Source organism: Pezoporus flaviventris, unplaced genomic scaffold, assembly GCF_033815535.1.
Source record: "Pezoporus flaviventris isolate CSIRO_AGI_PZ_B2104156 unplaced genomic scaffold, CSIRO_AGI_Pfla_v1 ptg000055l, whole genome shotgun sequence".
In the NCBI taxonomy this organism is placed as follows: Eukaryota; Metazoa; Chordata; class Aves; order Psittaciformes; family Psittacidae; genus Pezoporus; species Pezoporus flaviventris.
The window spans coordinates 2,911,116-2,936,536 of record NW_026892603.1 but is presented as its reverse complement, the minus strand read 5'-3'; the positions used below and the strand labels follow the sequence as shown (position 1 = coordinate 2,936,536).

Below are 25,421 nucleotides of genomic sequence, written 5' to 3'. Positions count from 1 at the left end.
CCCTGCTTTTAAACTATGGGTAAGGTGAAGAGTAAAGTAGGAATAAAATTTTGAGAAATGCGAGAAAATAAGATTCTGAAACTGCTGTAAATTTTCTGATGCAAACATTGCTCTATGAAGCAAGAATTGCAAAACTTGTATTTTTCCACTGGTGAACAAATTAATAGAGAAGGCAACCCAGCAGATAGCTGCAGAAACACCATTCTGCTGGCTTCTTATTTCCTGGAAGCAGTGTCTAAAGGAAAACTGCAGTGGAATATTAGAGTGTGAGAGGTCAGCAGTGCTTCCTACTTTTTCTTTCCTGCTGTGGAAATAATAAAAATAAAAATACTTCTTTTCATGGATTACTTAATGATATTCTTCATGGATTCAGTAGTGGCAGTCGTCTTGTTTCCCTTTGCATTTTTTATTAAGAAGGATGGCTGCAACTGTTGCATTTTTACAGTTAATCTGTGTTTATCTTTAGGTCTTCAATAAACTTATCAGGAGATACAAATACCTGGAGAAAGCATTTGAAGATGAAATCAAAAAGGTAATGTTGGTGGCAGTCTCCTTGAGCATTAGTATTTTTTTTACCCTATGTAATTGTATAATGTGTATTCATACAATTGTGGCACTGTTACGTATTTTATTTAGCTCTACTGGAAAAGAGGATGGAATCCACAGGTGACAGCTTTAGTCTGCAAAATTAGCTCTGTGGGATTACTGCTGGCTGCACTTGGTGTAGAGTAATTCTGAATTAATTCTTCCTTTAGTTGCTTTGACCAAGCTCACCTTCTTATCTGAGGCTTTTTTATGGAGAACTTCAATATGCTTTGGGATGTAGCTGTTAATGAGACGTGGTGTTACTATCCTGCTAATAGAACAGCTCTCTGGGGGTTTTCCACAGAATAAATGCAAATCTGCTGTGCAGAATGGCAGTTGGTCTATGATTATTAAACAACTCCTGCATTGTAGAATGAATCCTAACCATAAGTTTTTGTATTTGGAGCTATAGATATGTGCAAGAGAAAGTCATCACTGCTGGCAGAGTGCTCAGGATTTGCCTGTTAAGCTGCAGCGGATATTTGTGGATACTGTTTTGTGATACTGGATTCAAAGGAGGCAGGAAAAACCTGGGTAGAAATTTTCAAAAAAATACAGTTTTATTTTGTCTATTTTGAGTTCCTAGTAACAGATGTAAATATCTTTCTCTAATGGCCTGAGTTAGTAATAAACACTTGCTGTGCTGTGACAGGCGTTCTGATAATGGGAAAGCCTGTCCTGTGATTAAAATGCAATGTTTCTTAGAAGAAGTAGTGTTTTTCCATATTATTTAAACATTAGGAAGGTTGCTGCAAGGGTCAAGTAAGGGTAAGTCTGGAGCATGATGCCTCACCACCCCTCTTGTGGCTGAGTAAATTTTGCTCTGATTTATACATTCTTGCTTATATAGGAAATTATTTTTGCACTTGTGGCCAGTATGCCTCCTAACTGATGCTGATTGCGCAATACATCATTCTAAAGACCTAAATTTACCTCTATCCCCACACAAATCTAATGTTCTTGCTGTTAATTACTATAATCATTGACATGAGAGCGCTGACTCATAGTATTCAAGTTTCAGAGAGTGTTCAGCATATTAAACAAATGCCATGTCAATTCAAGCCGCCTCCTCTCTCTTCTGTAACTTGCTTGGTTTGGAATCCTTGAAGTTTCCAAGAATTTACTTTGCACACTTAGTGACAAGATGAGACTTTGGTTAATATATGATAATTTAACTCTTCAGTTGAGGAACAAGTGCCTCTGATGTGCTTTTTAGCCATACTCAAGTTTGAGAGAAAGCAGTACTTTGAGGTACAGTGTGACTGGAGCCATTCTGCTCCTTTAAAGCCATTAGAAGGATCTTAGCCATGGCAGAACAGGGTCAGAGTGGTCTTATCCACCTTGCAGACTGCAAATCTCAGTTTTATGTACATGGGTTTTATACAGTTTTGATGTCAGATCACGTCTGGTATGACAAATAACAAGATCAGGTTTGCATGCTGGTCCTAGGCTAAGGGGAATTTTTCCACCTGCCCTTCTGCTCTTATTGCTGGCATGAATCTTGGTGTGGCTCCTGGGGACCTCACCTTTCAGCATGAGTGCTGGTCTCATTCCCTTACTCAGTTAATACAGTTTATCTGAGAATTAAAAACTAGGAGGGTGGCTGTGAAGGAGTTTGGGCCTGTGTATCTCGTCTGCGCTGGTATTGCCTTAAAACCCTTGATGACTGTAGATGCCTCTTGCTTACCTTCTCTCTCCACACAAAGTGACTGGCTTCTCACCAATGAGGTTGTTGGGTTTTAACTATTTAATGCTTTAATCCCTGTGTGCAGTAACTTGAGTAGCTGCTCATGGAATATCAAAAGAGAGATACATTAGTATTTCTAGATGGTATCTGCAAGATTTAGTAGTTCAAAGACTACTGCAGGAAGTCCATGATTAGAAAAGCAAGAGGGTTACTCCTTGATGCTGTTTGATGGGTCACTGTCCCAGGAATGCAGTTCTTCTGGCAAATTCATTAGGCAGCTAGGGTACTGAGGGAAAATTAGCTCTTCTCACAGAAAAAAATCATGCTAAAACACCCAAGGAATACCAGCAGTTTAACTCTAAAGAAGCAGATGGTATCAGTAGGATTTCTCTTTCAAGAGAGATTGTTTTAAATGGCAGTATTTGTTCAACTATTTGCTTTATCTCTTCTAATTCATCATTTTGTTGTTTGGACATTATTATTTCCCAGAACCTTTCCCTTTATTGTCTGTCTGTTTCTATCCTTCAAATGTTTCATTTCTTAAATCTTTCCCCACAAAATTGCCAGTTATTCTTTTGTCTAGTGGCATAAACAAACCTTACATCTAAAGTTTTATATCTAAATTATATTGTGCAAGCAATTTCAAAGAAGGCAAAGATGTTTAAGTGCATTGCTCACATGCTGGTTTTTGATATAGGCAACTTTAGTCCTTAGTACACTGGACAGTGCCCATGGCATAGACCTTCGACAGCATTTTGCAGTAATTTCAGTTCCAAATTCTCAGTTGCAAATTTGTGTTCATCTTTCTTACATACATATTTCTGTTCAGGTCAGTGGATGAAGAATGCAATATTAGCTGTATGCATAGTATATTTGCATGTTTAAGTAGCATCCTATATAGTTGTTTTTATTATCAAAGTTGGGAAAAACCACCGTTAAGTATGCTTTGTCTTAACAGTGGTAAATATTAGTGAGTCAGGACAGCCTGAAGTACTGGGAAATACTATGAGGACCTTTGTTCGTGTTCCCATTTTCCTAATGAAAGAACCCTAAGTCAAGCTGGGAATGATGAAATAAGAGGAGAGTAATATTCCAAGATCAAATGGGGAGTAAACAGAGATGCTTTAAGTCAGTTAAATGAAGGACAAGAATCAGTCAGTGGGTATCTGTTATGTTAGCTGCCTTCTCCATTGCTGACATTTCAGTGCTGTCTACAGATGTCAGATGCTAAAGCGATAGACCAGTTCACATAATGAAGATATAAAAAGACACCACACTCCCTGTGTGGGTAAAATGCCTTGGTTTTCACTAATAAGGTTTCAAATTGCAAGAGGAGAGCAGAAGCACTTGTTTTGCTTATGTGCTTTTTAATGTTGCATTCATGTCTTTACTTGCGCATACCTTTTATGCCCAGGGCTTGGGCCTAAAAGACAACTTCTTTAAAGACAAAAATAGCACAGAATGGCACATTAGGTCTGGTCCTGTGCTTATTAGGCATTCTGAACTCCCACTTAAATAGGTGGGAGTTCTTATAGCTATAATAGAAATACAGAATTGTGAGCCAGAACTGCACATTTTATGCCTGGAATCAGTCTGCATCTGTAACAAAAGCAGTAATGCCAGTGCTCGGCTAACAGCAGGGAAGCATCAGCTTGGAGAACTTTCTGTGGGTGGTTTGATACTGTTCTCAAATGACTTGGACATTTTCTGACTTCCCTGCTGAGGTCTGTAATTGTGATGGTGAAAGAAGAGCTCTTAAAGTAATCAGCAATAAAAAAAAATGAAACAACAGCTTTGGACTGAACATTTTGTTTTTTCTGATGGTTTTTAAGTGGGTTTATTAAAGGCTTTTATTCCTTCTGTCACCCAGTCTCCCCCTAAATTAGACTGTTTCACAATTGCTTGAAAGTACAGAATAATATCCTTGAACAGCGGAAAATGACATGTACAAGTTTATTTGAGCTGCTTTTCAGAAGTATTAGTAAAACAAAAATTATGCTAGTATCATGAACAGTAAGTAATGAGAGACATGCAGAAGATAAGGTTTCTGCTCAAAACGTACTGCAGTGGCATCTAGTTCGAGAGCACTATTTCAGATTGATGCTAAGAGACTTGCAAGAAGCATGTTTCAAAAGAAAAGGAAGAGGATGAGACTGTGAACTTCTTAGATACATTATTTCAGACCTTCCAAAACATTTGAACAATTGCAGATTTCTCAAAAGTAGAGTTGGTAAATATTTGGAAGTCCTCTTAGAATCCTTCTTCGCCTTGGACTTTGCAGCTGGATTTTCTGCCATTGTTGCTTTTGTGACTCGGATCTGAAATGAACGCGTATAACTCTTCATAAGTCATTGCTGACAAAACCCATTGGAGGTTACAGCTCAGAAGTAGGGCAAAACCTGGTCTTCCATGTTAAAGTAGTCAGGCTGACCACTTTCTAAACAAAATCATCTGTTGCTCATACGGGAGCAGGAGGAATAAGGGTTAAGTAGGCTATACAGAGAAATAATTTCTCTAAAGAGAAAAAGGTCCAATTCCCATTTCTTTTCTTGTGCAGATCTCATTACGGTACAGTATTGTTGATAAAGCTTATATGACAGCTTTAAATCCCCAGGACTCCATTTTACTTTAGGCTTCTACTGAAATTCTGTAAAAATGTTTTCAGTCTTCTCATTAAATGTGGCCCTGAAGTTCCTTTACCTGCTCCATTATATATACCAATTAATTGCTGCATTTGGAAATACAGCACACCACTTGTTTTTCATCCATATATTTAGAAATAATAATTCCATTCATGTACAGGGTGGTTTTGGTTGTGAGTCACACTTTGTTGAAATAAAATTACACCTTGAGATTTTATAGTTTAATAATTTTTCTTTTAAGCTAATACTGCATGTTGCAGTCATTTGGCTGAAGCCAGTTAAAAAACAAACCCATATGATTTGTCTATGGCTGAATCATTCAGGCCTGTGTAAGCTGTAATTTAAAGCTGAGGTTATTATGTAAGTGCTACTGTATGAATGAGGGGTTTTTTTCAGTTATGTTCACTGATACAGGGCAGAGCTATTCATAAAACACTGCATGAGTTTTATTAACTCACTTTGCTAGTTATCTGGATTTATAAAATGTTACTACATTGAGAAAGCTTTACAATTTATGTTAAGCTCTTGAAGAGCTCTCACTGTCCATGGTAACAAACAAGCACAGGAACGTGTGTGCTATTCTGTCTGTTTGTATGGGTGAGATTTGGTAATTGAGAAATACTGTTAATGTGGAAACTGGGTGGGAATTTTCCATCAGAATGAGTTGTTCTGCTTTGCTTGCATCTGTTGCTGCTTTGGAGAAGGAAGGATGGTGTCGTGACAGCAGAAGGTAGATGAACAAAGCAGTGGTAGCTGAAGGAGGAAATGAGAATTCCTTTTAAACTCCAGAAATGGATGTGTGCAGGCTTTCATATTTTTTTCTTCTCTTTTCTTGTGGTGACAGTAAATTTGTAAGTGAGCTTCTGGTGGCGTCAGCAGCTTTTTGCAATGAATGGAGCTGCCCTTCGCTGTCTAGCCTCCTTTTATTATTTAACAGTAATGTTACTGACAGTATCTCATTTTGCGCAACCTTTTCCTTATGTAAGCCAGAGAGGTGTAATCTACTTCATAACTGTGCTTTAAAGTCATTTGTTTTAACATAGAAAGTTAAGATATTTAAAAGAGACCTAATTGCCATTTTTAGACTTCTAAGAGGCAAATACATAGTTCTCTAGAACTTAATTAAGATAGTGAGATTTGTGATTTTTTTTTTTCTCAAGCTATTTGTTTCCTCTTGTAATTAATAGTGGGAATGGTGAGGTCCTAAAGCAGCTTTTGTTCCTGTCTGTCCTTTGTCAGCTTTATCAAGAATGTCTGAACTTGAACTATATTTCTCATTTTAGCCAATAGAAAATTGGTTGTCATTGTTCTGTGTTCTCTTCCCCAAAAGCAAAACAGGAAACTTTCTCATCCTTTTATTGTTTTCATGAGTAAGGGTTTTTGTAAGCTAAAAAATGAACTGCAGCTGTGTGGGGTTTAGTCCAAAGTCTGAACATGTGAGTGGGCAGGCTCCTGTCAGTGTGCTGAAGTCAGCAAGTCTGTGGTCCTGTAATTCCTGTGGGTCTCAAGCCTGTAAGAAGCACTTTTAGTTTTACACGTATATACGTATATTTGAAGAAGACAGGCTTTGTCTCCCTGAGTAAGGCCATATTCCACATGCTTACGTTCTTACAGAAAATGAAGTTATAAGCAATCAGTGAAATGGTGCTGCCATGCTTCATGCAGACTTTGACATGAGCACCATTAATCATAGTGAGACTTCTTGAGAAATAAGAAATTAAACTGTCTGCTAATATCCATGTTTACTTGTTATCATTGCCTATGGCTCGAATATTTAATTTTTTGTTGTTGTTGTCTGGCCCACAGCTTCTGCTGTTTCTTAAAGCCTTTACTGAGACGGAACAGACAAAGCTGGCAATGCTTTCTGGCATCCTGTTAGCCAACGGGACTCTTCCTGCTACAATTTTAACAAGCCTCTTCACTGACAATATAGTCAAAGAAGGTAATTTTCTATATGATCTTTTTTCTTCCATTAGCTTTAATAGGGGAAGCATTTTATTGCAACATGCTTTGTATCTTGAAAGGCTGTAACTATACAATGGAAATGGGTATTTTAAAGCAGAAGTGTATACAGACAGCAACAGCCAACATACTTCGTGAAATCTAATGTGAGGGTAGTCAAACATAGGAAAAAAGCAACAAAAAGCACAAACAAACCCCAAAGGATTGATGTTTTCTGGAAGTTACACGTGTGTGAAAAAAATGTAGAATATATGTATTATTGTGATATTATAAAGTGTAAAGTATAGCATCTATTCCTGAGATACATCTACTAGCATTTTTTCAAGTAATGCCAGTATGTTGTGCATGTGAGCGTCAAGTGGAACAGAGAACACATGCAGGCCACGTGGGTTTTGCCGAAGGAAAAAAATAAAATTAAACCCCTTATTTTGCCTTCAAACCAGTAGTGATCAGTGATTGATGCACTTTCTCATGGACTTGTATTTGCTATATGATGAGTAACTATTCTTTCAATCCTAGAATCACAGAATGGTTTGGGTTGGAAAGGACCTTAAGGTCATCTAGTTCCAACCCCCCTGCCATGGTCAGAGAAACCTCCTGCTAGACCAGGTTGCTCAAGTTCTTAGGGTACAGTGACTTTTTGAAATTACTTTTTTTTTCCCCTTGTATTTTTGTTTGTTTGATTTTTGGTGGGTTTTTTGTTGTTTTTTTTGGGGGTGTTTTTTTTTTTTGAGGGGTTTTATTTAGCTTTTTTTAGGAATCCACGCTGGGGTCCTGATTTCCCAAATACTTGCTCAACAGTGTGTTTCTCTGCAGTTACTGACTACCTGTAATAATTACAAATGAAGTTGTTCAGTGTTGAACAGTTTTCGTAAAAGCTTTTTGGTTTTGTTAAAGAGCTGTATATTAGCTAAAATGTATTCTAACTTCGTGTTCTCATTTGCAGCATGCTAACCATTACATTTGTTTTCTACACGCTGCAGGAAGAAAAGCCACAGCTGTAGCTTTGCTCTGTCATCACCACAGATTTTGGAATCAGAATTAACCTAAGAGAAAATGCAAACAAAAGCACTAATCCATGTCTTAGGGTGATTGCCTACAATATTTTTAAATCAAAGTCTGTTCCTAGTTATGGGAAGACAAGAGGCATCTGAAAACTCAAATTTTTAAAACTAAAGTAATTTGTTATAGTTCAGACTTAACATTTTAGAAATACAATTTTTATGTACAAATTGTAGAACAAATTCAATTTGTGTTATGAACTTCTGTTTCTAGAAGCCCTAAACTTTTGTCAGGAGCATACGTATACTTTTGGTTCTTGGTTTATACATACTAAAAATGTCCCTGTGTCTGCATGTGAGTAAAAGATTGTTCAGTCAACATTCTGGAATAGATCTTTTCTTGAAGAATAATTAGAGATGCTAAGATAATTAGGAGGAAAAAAACAGTAAAAAGAGCAGGGTTTAAAACAGGTAGATAATATAAGAATAAACTTGATACTTTCTTTGATTTACAAAAAAACAATGCTGTGGGCAAGTGAGGTTAAAATACATGAAGAAACAATTAGACAAGCTGAGGGAGCTGTTGATCAGCACGAGTATTGTGACACTGGCAAAGAACTGGCTGTTAGTGAGATAAGGGTAAATTATACAGACAAGGGATCTGTCAAATTTGAGGGCAAATACCTAATTCATTATAAGATTACCCTTTTTCAGTGTTGTCATTCCTTTTGCTGTGATCTATAGATGGGAAAAAAAATGTCTTTTAGGGATGGCTGACATATTTCTAGCAGAGACAGAGAAGTGTCTGAGTAGTGGTAGAACCTCATCAGGGTTAGGTGTGCCCTTCATTGTCACCCATGCTGGAAAAACAATGTAAATGCAAAAAACCAGCTAACAGGTTTAATCAGTAAAATAATGGCTGAAGTTACTTTCTGTAAATGGAGGAAAAACAGAAAAAGGGACGAGCTATGTAAAGGAAGAGGCAGTGGCAGCACATGGATACAGAAATGGCCAATGTAAATTTGGGATATACATTAGAAATTAAGTTTGAAAATGTGGGTAGTGAAGCCCTGGAACAACTTCTTTCTAACATTGGTACTGGCATGATACTTGTTTTATTTTAAGCCAAAACTAGAAAAAGACTTTAGGACATGGGTACTGGGACAATGCTTGGTGACAGTACTTTTGGTATTGAACACACAGGCACATTTTGGATATGCTGCGCTGTGTTTGCAGATTCAGAAATTACAGGTGGAATTTATGCCTAGGTCCTTGTTCGTTGACCAGGCTTTGTGAGTCTTGACTAGTCAGCCTACTATACTTAAGATTGCTGCATTATGCTGGTTTCATTTGGAGCCACCTGTACAACATGTAAAACAAATCTAAAGTAGTTGTTGTAGGCCTTTCTTGTCATGGCATTGTGCATCCATGGTTCTGTGTATCAGTTCCTAAGGGTCATGCCTTGAAACTAAGCTCTTGAAATAAGGTCACCAAAACTGTTGTATCAGTGCTATTGAAGTTTACATTGCTATGGGAATAATCTCTTATGTTCCTGTTTGATGACTCATTTAGTCAATGTATCCTATAAATAAAAAGAATGGGTATCTATCTATAAAGTGCTAAGAACAACGAAGCAGCTTCCTACCAGTAGGTCCCATCTAGCTCTCAGAGATTCAGGACTGTTTGGAGGTGAAACAGACAATTATGGCCACCGGCTGTAGCATAGTATAAAATTATCATTATCACCACCCTGAACAGCACTGTAAATGTTGATATGAGTATAGTATGGAGAAGCATAACTGGCCTATAGGAGACCTTCCACAAGGATAAGCTGGCTCTCCATCCCTGAGACCTTTCAGCTTCCTTCAGCTCCTTGCACTTTGCTGCTCACAGCCAAGAAGCTGGAGCAGAGCCATTGGTGGTGCTGCTCTAGAAAATAGGAGAAGGCAAAAAGGGGGTGTGGGGCTAATGGTTTGTTAGCTCCCCTGGGAAACCCAAAGCTAACAGAGGTAGAGTTCATTTGATTTAATGCTCAAAATACTCAGTCATGCCTTGAGGAAGGAATTTTTCCACTTAAAATCGTATTTGTGCCTTGTCCTATCAGCTACTCTATGCCTTCTACAAGGATGCAGTACAATCAGTTACCTTGAAGTTGCAAAGTTATTTAACCCTATTCCAGGACTTGCTAAAAAGTCCTTTAAAGATACAGGGGTTTAGTTCTTATTCCTGACTATCCTTTATTATTTTGTGCCTTCATTTCATAACTGATTTAATGCATATTTTTTCCTTTTGCATTGGACTTTATCTGTAAATTGAGGAGGTAGGAAAAATAATTGCAAAGTAGATCTTTGAAGAGTTGACTGGAGATGGGTGCTACAGAAAGAAAAGATTTTCAATCAATCTAGCGTATGTCAGGAAATTAATACTTTATTAAAGAAAAAAAATTAGCATTTCAGCTCTATGTGTTTAGTTCCATCGTCACAAAGAAGTGTTTTCATTCTACATTCTCATAACCACTTTCTAACCTTGTAATTCTTATAGCCATCTCTAAATCGTGTTGAAAATTGCTGAAACGTGTTTTTCCTTGAACAGGGATTGCAGCCTCTTTTGCTGTAAAGCTTTTTAAAGCGTGGATGGCAGAGAAAGATGCCAATTCTGTTACCTCTGCTTTAAGAAAAGCCAACCTTGATAAAAGATTGCTAGTAAGTACAATATATTTTCAATAATCCTTTTTTCTCCTTGGGAAGGAGAAAGAAATACAATGCAGATGGGAGTTTGCAGTAAGCATGTTAACTCCCCCTCAGACTCATAATTTTTTAAATATTTTGAATCACAGCAATATTGTTATGGCTGTAGCATTGATACAGGTTCAGGAATATTAAATATCACATGATTTTACATTCTGTCTATTTTTCCTGTAGTCAGATGCCATCTGAAATACTGTCTATATGGGGCTTGGGAATTAAATGAGTTTTTTTCTAAGCACTGCTAACAAAACACACACCACCAGCAGCTGTGCATGAGGATTTGTATTTTGTTGAAATATGTTTTACTTTTGTAAACAACAAAGTATAAAGGGTTATAAATAAGTTTCCAAAGTGACAGTGTTTAAATAGTATAGTGAAAGCACAGCCATCTGGGTAGCATAAATGGTCCTGCAGTGATCACAGGAGATCTAGCAGGAGCAATGCAGGAAGGCTTTCAGCCTTTGGACTCAAAACCTGTGTTCTGAGTTTGTAGCAATGCCCCGAGGTATTTAGAGTATATATGAATATTCATGAGTCATGTGCCTTTCTCTCTCTGTGTCTTTCTGAAGATGAGTCTTTTTTTTCCTAGTCCTCAAAAAAGATTGCTGCTGTGGTAATCCAATCAATGCACTGCATCCTGTGTAGCACTGCCTGGAGAATTTCAGCAGTATTTCCTGTTTCTACCTCAATAATTTATGACTAAGCAAGAATCTTCACAAGTGAAGCAGCCTCGCACACCCCTTCATCTCATCAAATTGTATTTGATTTTAAGAGTCCAAGTCATAAATAATTAGCCATAAAGCTGGGAAATGGGCTAATTACACTGTTTATTAGAGAGGGGGAGGAAAGCAAACTGCATCTTCTATTTTGAACTTGATTGACTTAAACTTTCAGCTGTTGGCTCTCATGCTGCTATATTAAACAATTATAAAGCATCAGGTGATGTTGCCTAGCATAGATGCCTTCATGAAAGTTTCCTCTTAATCTCATTGTCAGTCAGTAAACAGATTAAGGGTCTTTAGCTTGTTTGTTAAAAAAACCCAACTCTACCCCACAAATCATTGATAGACACTAAGAACTGGATCGTAAGCAAATGCGATTGAATCCTTGCCAAGATGGGACATTTGCTGTAGCAATTTTTAAGAGTAGTTTTATCTTTTCTAAGTAGCTGGACTTTCATAAATCATAGATTGACAGTGTCTTTGAATTAGCAATGCCTACAGGAGTTAGTGGTAACAGTACAAAGCCAGCTATGTTTCTCCACTGTACTGTACTGTACTAACAGTGCAGTACAGTGGATTTTGTGGTCTTTGTTAAATGATGCATTAGTGATGATCATCCCTCATCAGGGGAGCAACATCAGGCCAGAGTGCCTGAGCTACTTACGTGTGTGTGGCTAAGCGTATTTCTCCAATGAAGTGGATGCACTGGGAAGGCATGGTAAATGTTCTTCATATATAATGGCTTTACCATGTATTTCTTTGTGCTTTCCCTACAAGACTCTTGGAATCTGGCTGGAAAAGGTATAGTTTCTCTGAGGACTGTTTTGAGCAACATCATAAGTACACACACTTCATGCGGAATGGGTGTTAGCTTTTTTGCGTAACTGGCCATAGTTTTTTTCCTCCACTATAATGAAACACAACAATATGAATGAAGTGTTGACTTTTCCAGTGTTGAAGCACTTTATTTTTTTAAGTGCAGTACCAGGTGATTCCCACTGTTCATTCTTAAAAATTGTTCCTTCAGTTCTGTCAAGAGTTGTCATTGCTTATTTATTTAACAGAAAGCATTCCCGTCTTCCTAGGAACTATTTCCAGCCAACCGGCAGAATGTGGACCATTTTGCCAAGTACTTTACTGAAGCAGGTCTAAAAGAGCTCTCAGATTTCCTTAGAGTTCAGCAGTCACTGGGGACTCGTAAAGAACTTCAAAAAGAGCTACAAGAACGTCTCTCTCAGGAATGCCCAATTAAAGAGGTAAAGAGTGGGGTTTTCCAGCTTTCTGTTTATATGATCATAGCCAAAACCTTAAATCAACACCGGGTAGAGGGGAACAGATATGTGCATCTCACAGATTTCCTCTGAATTATTTTAATGTATTCATCCATTCACTCTGCTTATGATTAAAGCAACAAGACATCCTCTGGATTTACAAGTGCAGCTGACTATGGGTTTTTTGGTTCAGTTATGCTTGATGAGAATGTATTTCATTTAACTGGATTAACTGTTAGGTTGGAGGGGAGGGACAAAATTTATGGTCAAGTTAATAGTAATGTTGCTAAAAAAAGCATGCTAAATGCTTCCTTTTCATTATTCTTGTTCCAATGTTGTTTCTTATTACTTCTATACCATGGTGTTATTTGTAAATGACTGCAAATATTTGATAAGTCAGCATTGTTTCTGGTTGATCGGAAATGTTGTTTAAGACAGCAGTTTACTTCCTGCTCCAGATAGTGCTTTATGTAAAAGAGGAAATGAAAAGAAATGAGCTGCCGGAGCCAGCGGTGATAGGTCTCCTGTGGACCTGTGTCATGAATGCTGTGGAATGGAACAAGAAGGAAGAGCTGGTTGCAGAGCAAGCCCTCAAACATCTAAAGGTGCGTGTGTGGGTGAAGAGGGGAAGGGCTGCTATGAAGTAACAGAAAACATTCCACTGCTGCCAGGTTTTTACCTGTTTAAATCCAGGAGATTGAGTGTTTTGAGGGCTGACACTGAGCACACTAAGTACTGTGTATAGTCCCTTCTCCTTTAGTCAAATGAACGCAAAATTGAGGCATTTAAGATTATTGAATACCCCAAGGCATATAGCACAGAGAGAGCAAACCGATTTGATCACAGCCTGAGCACATCTGTGTTGTGCTTTCTCGGTATGTCAGATCCTGAGAATCTCCTTACGCTGGGGACAGTGCTAAGCAAATGCTGAGACTCAGCCCTGCTCACACCTTACTAAGGTAAGGCTGCAGGAACTGTCTTTGTAATGTCTTTGCCAGAAGCAAAGAAGTTTTGGGAGCATGGTGAGGTGGCACCTGTGCTTGTTTTGCACAAGCGGGACTGCTGAGTTCAGAATCTGTGAAAATGATTGTTGCCTGTGTTGACTGTGGGAGCTGGATACTCAGCAACTTGTCAAATAATAACCCAGGAGCTGGCTTGAGAGCATGTGGACTGTATAGTGTAGTTACTGTCTGATCCAGGCACTGACCTTGTGGAAGAGAGAACTGAATACATAGGAAGACAGGCTGCAGTTTGCTAAGATTACAGATCGCAGTATCACAGTTGGATCTTGGTACAGAAACTCTAATGACCTGGAAGTGGGGAAAAAAAACACCATCCCAAACCTAAAAACAATGCAGAGACATGAGAGTCATTGCTATGGTTGGTATTACTCATCTGAGTCAGAAGGAATTGCAGTACAAGACAGTTGAACTGAGAACAGAGGCTTTTCAGCAGAATTACTCTTTTTAAGCTGCGAACCATGACCAAGAGAATACTCCCTCATAGTCAGGGCTACAAAGATTTGCCCTAGGACAGAAGCCAGCTATACTTTATGGTTAAATGTATGTTAAGCTTGATCTGAATTCCTTTCTTTCTCATATTGGATGCCTCTCCATACTTGGATTTCCCATGTTGGTTTAGCTGCTACTGCTGCTGTCCTTTCATCTGAATTTGGTTTCCCAGTCAGTCATCCTAGACATGTAGTCACTTGGGATCTTGTACAGTCTTTGATGATAAAACTGAATGCCTTGAAGTCTTTTCAAGTGACCCAAATAGCAGTAGAAGGAGGAGATAGTTTCCAGAAGGGGGGGGAGACATTGTTTTTCTTGTTCTTTTGATGTAAAAATTGATCATATCTTATTGAGTTGTAACAGAGTATCCATTGAGATTTATTGTCTAGTACTGCAGGGCAAATCAACAAACACTTTTTGGAGTATTTGAGCATTGGGAAAAGAAACATAGCTGGCTTTGTACAAATATTGTTGACTCGATGACTAGTTCTATGCATCTCACTGACCCAGTATATGTAGCTATGTACGTAACACCACTAAATGAAGACATCTTGCCTATATCAGATAGGCATCCTTCCAGCTACAGCCACTTTCCAAAAACAGAGGATGAGTTTGTATGTGGTATTTTTTTATTTGCACTTAGAGGAAAGATTTTAACAGAAGCAGTAGAAATAGAAATTTAGGCTTTGCTAGTTGCTGTTTTACATTTCAGTGCTCAGAAATGAACAGCATTTCTTTCACATCCTTCTGTGGATAGGTGGTAACAGATCTTGGATTCCTCAGTTTGAGCTCTCAGCTGACCCAGTGTGTGAGCCAACTTCAGAAGTCCGTTTAACACTGTTAATGTGACACAGAGCTTAGTTCCCATGTCTTTGTGTGTTGACATGCCCTGAAACAATCACGGCATTGTTTCACCCTGGTGGCATGGATCAAGATGCATATAAATACGTGGTTGACACAGGACATGCCAGGTGGTGGGATTTCTTGTTGCATGGCTGTACCTGGCAGATAACTTTCACAAAGCACAGTTTCCAAAGTTTTGATGTCTGGATACAAGGCTCTTTGATTTATTGGATTTCTTTTAATAAGCTGTATACGAGGCACCCCTGAAAAGATGTATAAAGGCACAGAATCACACAATCAGCTAGATTAGAAAAGGCCTTTAAGATCAAGTCCAACCACTATACCACGACTGCCAAGTCCATCACTAAACCATGTCACTGAGGGCCTCATCTACATGCTTTTTGAAACCTTCCAGGGACAGTGATTCCACCACTTCCCTGGACAGCCTGTTCCAATGCCTGATCATCCTTGTGGTGAAGAAATTTCTCCTAATATCTGGTCTGTTACCTCTTGTGCTATCACTTGTTACTTGAGAGAAAAGACCAGCCATGTCTTTGCTCCGTTTTCCTTTCAGGCAGTTGTCAAGAGCGGTAAGGTACTCCCCCGAGCCTTCTCTATTGACCTAGTTCACAGTTCTTAACAAACCTTACTGAATGGGTGGCTTCCTAATGCAGGTGGTGAGCAGCCATGAACCGGCGTGCCCAGTGCAGTAAATGTGATGTGTGCCATTCGTATGGCAAGGCTGGCGAGAGCTGAACTGCAGAGGAAATGGGGCAAGCTGTTAAACCCTGAATCTTACAGGGTAAGCTCCTCATTGTCCCAGTAACCTGACTGTGACACTGGGGCTTAGCCCTTAGGTCACCTCCAGAGCAGAGAAGGGATATTCCCCATGGGTGTGAAGAATCCTCCAGACAATTTGCACTGCAAGCCAGGCTGTGGTGTGAGCTTCATGACCCTGCAGCTGCTGACCTGCTGTTGTTACCTAACCTGGGGCAATGGAAAGTCATGCCACTTAGTTCAGCCAGCAGTGGGAGAAAGCTAATTTTATGGTTCCTTAGTCAGTTAAACACTTGTGAAACTTACAGTTGTAAGTCTGCACCAGTTGTGGAGTGAAAGGAATGTGAAGGGAGTCAGCTGGATGCGGCAAAATGAAGGTATCTTACTTCTAAGTTGAAAACACAGGATTTTGATTATTAATTCCTTAACACTTACAGCACTTCACAAACCTATGGATGGAGTGGGTTCTGCTGAGGCTATTAGACAAACAAACTGCAGTGTGTATTGCCCTGCCTCCCTGGTGCTTGCCTAGATACCAGCTGGAAACTCCAAGGGCAAAAATGGGAAGAAGAGGGAGTCCCGCTGCCCAAAGTCTGCACAAGTTTTGCAGCGCTTTTACTGAAACAGTAACATTGTTTCTAAAGATGTGGCTATTCCTGCCAGATGTGGAAAGGCATCTGTGGTGTTAGCTACATCTAGTCATTTCTCATAGTTACTTTGTAAGGGAGTTTCTTCCAGAAGTACTAATATTATCCACCTACCTAGCTGCTCTTGTTACAGTTGCAGTGTGATTCCTTGATCTCTCTGTCATAAAATTAATGGCTGATAATTATTTTGTAAAAGACATTCTGGACAAACCTTTCAAATTTCAGTTGATTTTCAGATTTTTTAATATTTTTTTCCATGGGTCATGTTTAGTAAATCTCTTGGGATTTGGCCTCTTGTAGAGAAGTCCTGAAGTGTACGTACTTTTGAACGTGCCCTTCAGTGCTGTGGCGGCAAGTGTTTTGTTAGCACCACATCCATCTGCAGCCCTGGTCACACAGGCCAGAAAAACATCAAATTGAGAGTGTTACTACAAACCATAGAATCATAGAATGGTTTGGTTTGGAAAAGACCTTAAAATCATCTAGTTCCAACCCTGTGCCATGGGCAGGGGCGCCTCACCCTAGACTTGTCCAGCCTGGCCTTGAAAAAAGGCTGAGCTGCTCAGTGCAAGAACAATTTAAATACTAATCTTAATATATGTTTAGCCAGGGGCTCTGCAGACCAAAGGTGATTTGTCTTCCCCTTCAGTTCTGAAAAATGCTTTTAATATTACCTTAAATTTAAGACTGCAGTCTTAGCTGGACTCGTCACAGGCTAAGAGAAAAGGAAATTAGGAGATATGGATAGAAATATTGTCACTTTTAAGGAAAGAGTGAACAAGATAGAGTCCTTTAATGTCATTTTTATTTTTAAGAGCTGAAATAAGAGGGGGAAAAATTGCATAAAAAGGAAGTTTTTGGTTTATCTTAATAAACTCCAGGAAAAGACAATGAAATGTACTGCTACTGTCTTGTCAGAATAACATTAGCAGTTAATACTGCTAATGTTAACATGTGAAAATGTTTATCAAAGCAAAGGTTGTCATGATACCCTGATGGTGGTAACGAGAAAAAAATCATAACACTTGATCACAGTTAATCTGGACTAATTTAATTTCATTTCCTGGGACTTCTGAAATGCCTGTGAAACAAGAGATTTATATTTTCATGCAGTTCATTCTTGGACGTCTTACATTATGAACATCAATAAATATCACTCTTGGATTAGCAGCATGCTACCTTGTGAAGTGTACAAACAGCAGTACTCGAAAATGTGGACTTTGTAAGTTAGTTTTACAAAATTCAGTATCTGTAAGTGGTACTGAAATTTAGCTCACAGCATGCACATCTTACAAAAGCTCAGGGATATTTATGTATATGTGTTGTATGCATTTAAGTAAATGCAATTGGCAAGTAAACCTAGGGATTTGGGAATTAAATTGATGCATACATTAAAAATTTGCATTAGTTTATTTCCTTTTTCATTATACTAACATGCATTTTGTCTTTCACCTTCTCTTCCTTTTAGCAATATGCCCCTCTGCTTGCTGTGTTCAGCACTCAAGGCCAGTCAGAGTTGATTCTTCTTCAGAAGGTGCAAGAATACTGTTATGACAACATCCACTTCATGAAAGCCTTTCAGAAGATTGTGGTACTCTTCTATAAAGGTAAAAGTCTATATCCCCTGTTGTATCCTGTGTGTAGATTCTCTATGCCAACCACTCACCTATGACATTACAGAAAACTGGCGTTCTCTGGGTATTGCATATGAGAAGGTTGTGTTGGAGCTGAACTCTGGAATAACCTTATGCTTTGATAGTTCAAACCAGTGTGTGGCAGCAGGAAAAGCGAAACAAGCCCTTCTCTCTTTGTTGCACTTACCCATAGTCAAGAAGCATAAGCAGGATCCACACACTGCGCACAGTCTGTTGAAATGCAGCTTAGTCCTTGTAGAAAAACAGTTCTAAGAAGACATTTCTATACATTCCTGGCAGATTTAGAAGCAGATTACAGCTGTGCTTTAAGAAACCTGGGAAGTGCAATCCCTTTTGGCAGGAAGATTTTACGGTTTGGGGTGGTGGGTTGTTTTTTCGTTTGTTTGTTGTTTTATTGGGTTTTTTTGTTCCTCCCTCCCTGCCAGAAAAAGCTTCCCTTATTGTTCTTTCCCCTTTCCTTTCCTTACCCATTCCTTGCAGGTGCCATAGTTTGACAGATTTAATTTTTATTGTGAAATTGACTTCTTCACAAGTTTATTCTGATCAGGTTGTCATAGAGACTAATGGTCTTGCACTGCATGACGGGTGCCAAATGGTTTGTTCTGACATCCTTGCTATAAATAGTTGAAGGAGAAAAATCAGCAGGAGCAGAAACCCAATACTGATCTTTGTTCACCCTGTTGTGTCCAGGTACATGTTCAAGGCAAACAAGTTCAGACTGTTGAAATAATTTCATGGTTTCAGAAGGAAGTGAATTATGTGGGTTTATTTCCATCCTTGTGTCAATATAGCATGGCTTCAGTGATCAAATGAAAAAGCAATACCCTTTGTCCCTCTGCCCTCAAATTCTACGATTCATAAACACTGCTAATGACCGAGGACAAACTTGAAACTGAAAACTGCAGCAAGCACTTTATTCAGTTTTCTTTGGAGAAGAAAATTCACTGTGGACATGGTGAATGAGCACTGTAATTGCTGTGCACTCAGACCAGAAGTGATGGTTAAACCAGGAATAGTCTTGTGTAGGATTCCCATCAAAATTTTGGTAAATTCATTACTGCCTTAGGCTGCAGGGGTAACCCTGACATTCCAAAGTATTTTAAAAAAAGAAAATAAATCACTAAATCGTAAGTTTAACCTACCGTGCTCCAAGAACCCAGTTCCCATATACTCCACTTACCCCATGAGCTCTTGCTCTGACTCTGGAGATGTACTCGGGCAAGCTTGTTAGGGTGAGAAGGCTTTAGCCTCAGCGCTACAGGTGCCACAATATCGTTTAGGATTTGCATAATATCTAGAAGAGTGTTTGGAGCTACCGTATGGCCTGTGGGTAGAAGCTGTGAGTTTAGCATGTCCAGCATGTGCAATACTTGCTGTCCCGCTGTTCCTGCCTGGAACATCTTGGGCAGGCACGCCAGAGCACCTGCCTCTGCCATCTGATGCAGTCATGCAGTGGCACAGCTGCCAGCCCTTCTTGGCCATGCTTAGGCTGAAGCTGGATTGGCAGACCTGCTGCTGCCTGTTTGGCAACTGCTTGCCTGGCTTTACAGCCACTAGCTGTAGGTCCCTTCTGAGCTCTGGACACAGTAAAGAAGTTATCAGCTCTGTCTGCCTAAGGCAGCTGTAGATTTAAACAGTGTCCATTAAGTGGAGACATATTATGGCATTAACCAGGGAAGATTCTGGGAGCACCAGTCCTCCATTTCCTGTTTCTCCCACATTATGTTATCGAATTTTAACCGCTCATGGCTTTGGCTTGTCCAGAGCCATGCTGCCTGCCTCCTCTTTGTTTCAGTACTGGTAGATCTCACCCTCTCCTTCTCCCCAGTTTATATCTATCCACTTGAAACAAGCCATAACGTCTTTAGAGAGACACACTTCATTGTTGCCAATAACAGCATATCTTCTGTTTCCTAAGTCAAGGAAAACAGCCCCCAAACAGTTGTTTGGCTGTGTCAGTGGTGAGGGAACAGCAGACGCACGTGTTTCCCTTTCTGTTGTGCTTCAAGGGTAACCTGCACAGGATCTGGAAAGGTTTCAGGGTACCTGATGTACTTTTTTTTTAATGAGAAATATAGGCATCTGAAGTACCAGTGGATGGGCAGACAGAAATGCAGCTATCTACCAGCATGAATATGGTCAGTGTATTGCTTATTACTTATTATGAAGGAGTGCTTCCTGGGCATGAAAATAGTCATCAATGATGGTAGGCACCAAATGCCACTCATGCTTTGACATATCTAATTTTATGACTGCTCTCAACAGCATGTCCAACATCTTGCATTTAAGTCCTTCCCATGCTTCCATCATAAAATAGCCCTTACTTCTATGGGAATTACCTGAAAATAGCTAAACATACTAACAGGAATGATGGGGCTTATTAGCACCTATAAGGTCTTTGAAAGCCTGTGTTGTTGTTCTGGGTTTTTCACAATCCTGTCTCTAAATGAGGAATATCCACTTTTCCCTTAATGAAAGCCCAAGCCCTGTTTTCCCTTATGTGGTAGCAGCTTCTCACCAGCTTGTAAATATTATTTGCAAAAGCAGTTCTCTAGTCAGCTAAAGCTTGTTGACATTATAATATCTTTGTGTGCCCAGTACAGTATAGAGAAAAATAAGCTGTCCACTTTTTTACTGATCTCTGGCTATAATGTTGCTTTTCTGGTCATCACTTAAAGCCAGTGCTATTGTAAATCTGCCAGCTGCAGTGTGAGCAATAATCTAAAAGCCAGGTGCAGAATAAGAATTGCTGAATTCTCCTGAGTGACACCTAATATGTTTGCCAGCCTCCTTGCTAGTTATGCTTGTATCATAAGATGGATGGTGGTTTTTAATCTGTTCCATGTTGCAGTGTGTCCCTTAATGGTGGGTAAAGTAAGTGTTGCTGTTATGGGATTACGTTTATCATATTCACATGCACAATCGCCTTTCTTTTAGTCTGTGTCCAACCTGGAGATTTCAGATGTGAAATCTTGATGCTGTTGAAATTAATAACCATTCCTTTCATGAGGAAGGAGCAAACACCCTTAGCAGGCACAAACCCTCTGAGCACTTTTGCATTAGAATTCAAGACAATGTTTACAAAATACCAAAGGTTAAAAAAAAATAAATACGTAAAACCCAAGTACATGTGAAGTAGTTCTCTGAGTTGCAGCAGCATAATTGGGCCTCAGAGATACTGTCCTGCAATAGAGAGATGTTGTACCAAACGATGCAGACTGTCTTCTGAAACACTGCAGGAATCGTGTCCAAGAACAGAGTCTTCACATTCCACTTGATACACAGGTTTTGGGTTTTGAGGAAACACAAATATCTTCATTATTCAAGTACTTTCTTTTGGTACTGGATGCAAAAGTTTGCCAGAAAATAAAACAAAAACTGACCATAAAGACCATAGCTGTACTGTGGGTGACATTCCTTGCATTGTAAGAGCCCTTGCCTTAAGGCTCTGCCCTCCCAACTGGATTAGCTGCAGTAGAGTTGAATGCTGCAGATTGACTGCGTTGGCAGCTGACAGGGTGTGTTTTTCCCTTTCCTGCCCATGGCTATGCGGTTTGAGTTGAAAGCAGAAATTCATTCAAACTGGGTGATTTAGTACAAAGCTGAGACCTGAACTTCAAGGAAGTTTCCAGTTAACCCTGCAGTAAAGACTCTGCGCTCTGCAGTCTGTGGTCTTCAGCTTCTCCCTGTCATGGGGGATGCCCCTAGGGCTCTGGCTGTGGGTGGTTTGCGTGGCAGTTGGCTGCACCTGCAGGAAAACCAGCTCTCTGGGACTGACATCACCTGGGGCTGCAGTGAGAATGATGTGCACACACCCACAGTCACAGCATTCAGCTGGTAAAATATAGCTATAATGAACTTCAATGGGGAATAACTATATATATATACAAAATGAATCATTTCCTCCCTCCTCCCGTCCGCCTCAGTGTTCCCATTGCTTCAGAGCAACCTGGAGTTATGATTAACTGCACCCTGTCCTGCATGATTGTTTAATTGAGCATCTCTTTGCTGACAGGAGAATATCATCTCTTATGAGCACTGGAGGCATGAATGTATTACAAATAATATTGCTCAGAAATGAAAGGAGAGTTGCAGTTGTCCTTTTTGTAGCTGAATGCATTTTGTTCTTCTCCGTTAGCATAGGAGGCTTATTGCCATGGAGTTACACAGGCAAATTTTTCATCCACCTGACTTGGGAATGGCTTAAGCTTCAGGGCACACGGTGAGATTACATGCTGTTATTATCAGGTTTGGGGAGGGAGGGAAAAGTTCACCTTTTCTGTTTGGCAACAAACCCATTGAGATCCACAGTCCACAATCAAAAACTGAACTGAAATCCTTGTACTCTTGGACTGAGGTATGAGCCTACCTGGAAGCAATTCCTTGCATGCTATCAGTATAGGCTGTAATGTAGCAATGGGCTTCTGCAGCTGCTTCTAAGCAGCAACTTTGTGTTCTTAAATAGCCACAATGCCCAAGAGCCAGCTTGAGCTGGGGTTGCAGGGTTCCCCTGAAATCTCTCCTGATATTTTTGCCTGTCTCTAAGGATCATAAGATGTGTCACAACCTGAGTAATTCATAATGGTTGGATTTCATCATCTTAAAGGTCTTTTCCAGCCTAGTTGATTCTGTGATTCTGCACATATATGTGCCTGAACTTCAGGGCTATGGTGAATGTAAGCTTTTTACATGCAGGGATTAAACTACAGTTTCATGAGCATCCATGTGAACTATTTTCAGGTTTGCTAAATGAAAATCCTGATTTGTCGAATGCTGTAATAATGCCTTTGAGCTGCTGCTAAAGACTACTGGCAAGTATTTAATGCAGTGTGTTTGAAACCTCTTTCTTAGCTCCAGTGTTTCTGTTGAATTGGAGAAAAAGTTCATTGTGGTGAGTTGTGATTTCAGGAAGATATGGCTTTATGTGCCACTTGTAGAATTCCAGAAGTGCAACTTCATATATACTGAAAAAAGCCTAAAGACAGTGCAGTCCTGTCTTCTGTGCATTTTCAGCTTGCAGCTAGTTGCAGCAAACTGCAGAAGAGGTTTTATTTTGGAAGAGTGCCTTAGAGACAAGGTAACTTCCAGTCAAACACTTAAATTCCAGATTTTCAGGGAGACTTTCCATTACTGTTGAATGTTTTAGGATAGTTTTGATTAAGTTCAAATGTATCCTTGGCTGCTTCCATGTGTTAGTTACTCAGCGGCATATGTGAAATGTGTCTCCTCTGTCTCATTTGATCAGATGCTTTGGAGTTTTGGTGTCATTTATTTCAGTTTGCCTTCTTCCCTTCCCTGCCACACCTGCTCTAACCTTTAGGCTGAAGCAGGAGGTGATGGTCAGGGTAGGTGCCTCTGCAAGTGAACACCCCGTGGGTGGTGGGGTGGCACCAAAGAGCTCAGGGAAGCAGTGAAGGACTCGACATCAGTCTGTTGATTTTGCAGAGCATGAGGGGTATTTTGTTCAAAGACAGAAAGAAGATAAGATGCAGAAAGCTGTCTTTAGTCCTTTTATAGAACAAATAGGGTTTTTTTAATTTAATTTTTGTTTGTTCTTGCCTCTTGCATTACATAACTGCCAAAATGCCATTGTGGATCCAAGGTTTTGCCTCCATAGCTATCAGTTACTGAGATATTTGGCTTGGCTGGATCACAGCTTTGTTCCTGGGGCTAGAAGTCTGTTGCTAGACCTAAATTTGCATCTGTTAGAAACAGTAAAGTGTCCTTGCTGTTCATTAGGATTTCTTTATTCTGAATCATACTCAGCCTCACATTCCCTCACTGACAGCTATTTTATTCTTGGTGCTTGACATAATAATGTCAGCAGTGCTGTCCATCTGAGCTGGTCCCTTAAAATGGGTGGTCTGAATAGTGACCTTAAAACTTACTAGCTAAAAACAATAGAAAACCTTTAGGGTAAAATGATTGCAGAAATCCCCTGCTGGCTGATTTTAACTGTTCAATCAGGAGGTATCTGTCACTTCAGATTTCTGCAACCGTGCACAGTTCTGTGTTCCAGCAGCCAGAAAAAATCATGGGATTTCTTACTGTGATAGCTTCTCAGATGTGCAAACTGGTCTATTTATTTATTTTTTAATCCAGCCATCTCACATGGTGTATTTAACTCAGATGAATAGAAAACTCTCTTTTACAGAAGTATAATATTTGGTACTTTATTTCAAGCCTAATATATTGCACATTTTATTACATCTGGAATCCCTTATATGTATCATATTCTGTAGTTGTACCCCAATACAGTTCACACACAGTTTGTGCCACTGTGATCATACTAACTTTTGTTATGCTGCCTTTAAAATAAATCTTCTCTTGTGTTCAAAGTCTTCTAACCTCTGAAAAATTACACTGTTTTTTTACAAACACTGCTCTGTGTTTCAGCTGATGTCCTGAGTGAAGAAGCTATCCTCAAGTGGTATAAAGAAGCACATGTTGCTAAAGGCAAAAGTGTTTTTCTCGACCAGATGAAGAAATTTGTGGAGTGGCTGCAAAATGCTGAAGAAGGTACAGGTTCATTTAGAGAACGGTGGTAGTCTGTTCACAGATTAAATGTATTTTTTCAGGTTTTGGTTGTACCAGGCCTATGAAGTATACAGACTTAGAACAGGAAACAGCAGGCACCAATGCTCCAAATTGTTTCCAATCATGCTTGAGCCTAACAACACTTGCTGATTTTTAATGTTTACTGTGACCTTGTGAAGTCCTTAAGTCATCTGGTACCACTTGTCTGTAGATAAATTCTTGAAGCTTCTGCAGGGAGGAGCACTGCACTGATGACAGCATAAAGCACCTTGATGTTAGCACATGTAACCAAACAGCTTTCTGCATCAGTGCCTTTTCTGCTATTATCATCTGTGCTGGCAATGTGAATGTATCATAAGCCTGTGCCACTGCAGTTGAAATTACTTTTAGCTGAATGGTCAGACTAAGATTATGCAGGCTGGTTTTGGTGCTTCACAGTGGTTACTGGGGAGGGAAACTAGTTTCTTTAGTCTCTAACACTGTTTTTCTCATGTTCTGCATAGGAAAATACATTGGTTTGTACTGAATAAGTAAGTTACTTTTTTTGCATGGAAAAGGAATTCCACATTAATTGGGAAGATCAATCCATGTGTAATAGATAAGGATATAATCAATAGTGTTCTTTGCAACTATTTAATGTAATTAGTTTTAGAAACTTGGATGGAATATGTTGCAATGCCAAGGAGCAGATAAACTTTGCAGCAATTCACATGTGCAGGTAACAGTATGAATACATTAGCTCCTTTCACACTTAAGACTTTGGACTACAAATCTTGGGCTAATTGAGCATTTTTTCCCCCTTTTAGTTGTCTTCTTGTATGCCTTAATGCTGCT

The 25,421-nt window shown here is 39.4% G+C and overlaps 1 protein-coding gene and 1 long non-coding RNA gene across 4 annotated transcripts in view; one reads left to right on the top strand and one right to left on the bottom strand.

Moving 5' to 3' along the window:
• The window catches only part of BZW2 (basic leucine zipper and W2 domains 2), a 58,180-nt gene that overhangs the window by 31,526 nt on the left and 1,233 nt on the right, over positions 1 to 25,421 (top strand). For all 3 annotated transcript variants that reach the window (XM_061469219.1, XM_061469221.1, XM_061469220.1), the window contains 7 exons: positions 467 to 532; positions 6,721 to 6,856; positions 10,470 to 10,579; positions 12,432 to 12,602; positions 13,076 to 13,222; positions 17,864 to 18,002; positions 24,447 to 24,569. In XM_061469219.1, coding sequence (XP_061325203.1) covers positions 467 to 532; positions 6,721 to 6,856; positions 10,470 to 10,579; positions 12,432 to 12,602; positions 13,076 to 13,222; positions 17,864 to 18,002; positions 24,447 to 24,569 — 892 coding nt within the window. The remainder of the gene's footprint in view (positions 1 to 466; positions 533 to 6,720; positions 6,857 to 10,469; positions 10,580 to 12,431; positions 12,603 to 13,075; positions 13,223 to 17,863; positions 18,003 to 24,446; positions 24,570 to 25,421) is intronic.
• LOC133277425 (uncharacterized) lies at positions 14,560 to 16,734 on the bottom strand. Its single transcript, XR_009746200.1, has 3 exons — positions 15,617 to 16,734; positions 15,130 to 15,234; positions 14,560 to 15,044 (listed from the first exon to the last, which is right to left on the bottom strand). It is a non-coding gene; the product is annotated as an uncharacterized LOC133277425 (long non-coding RNA).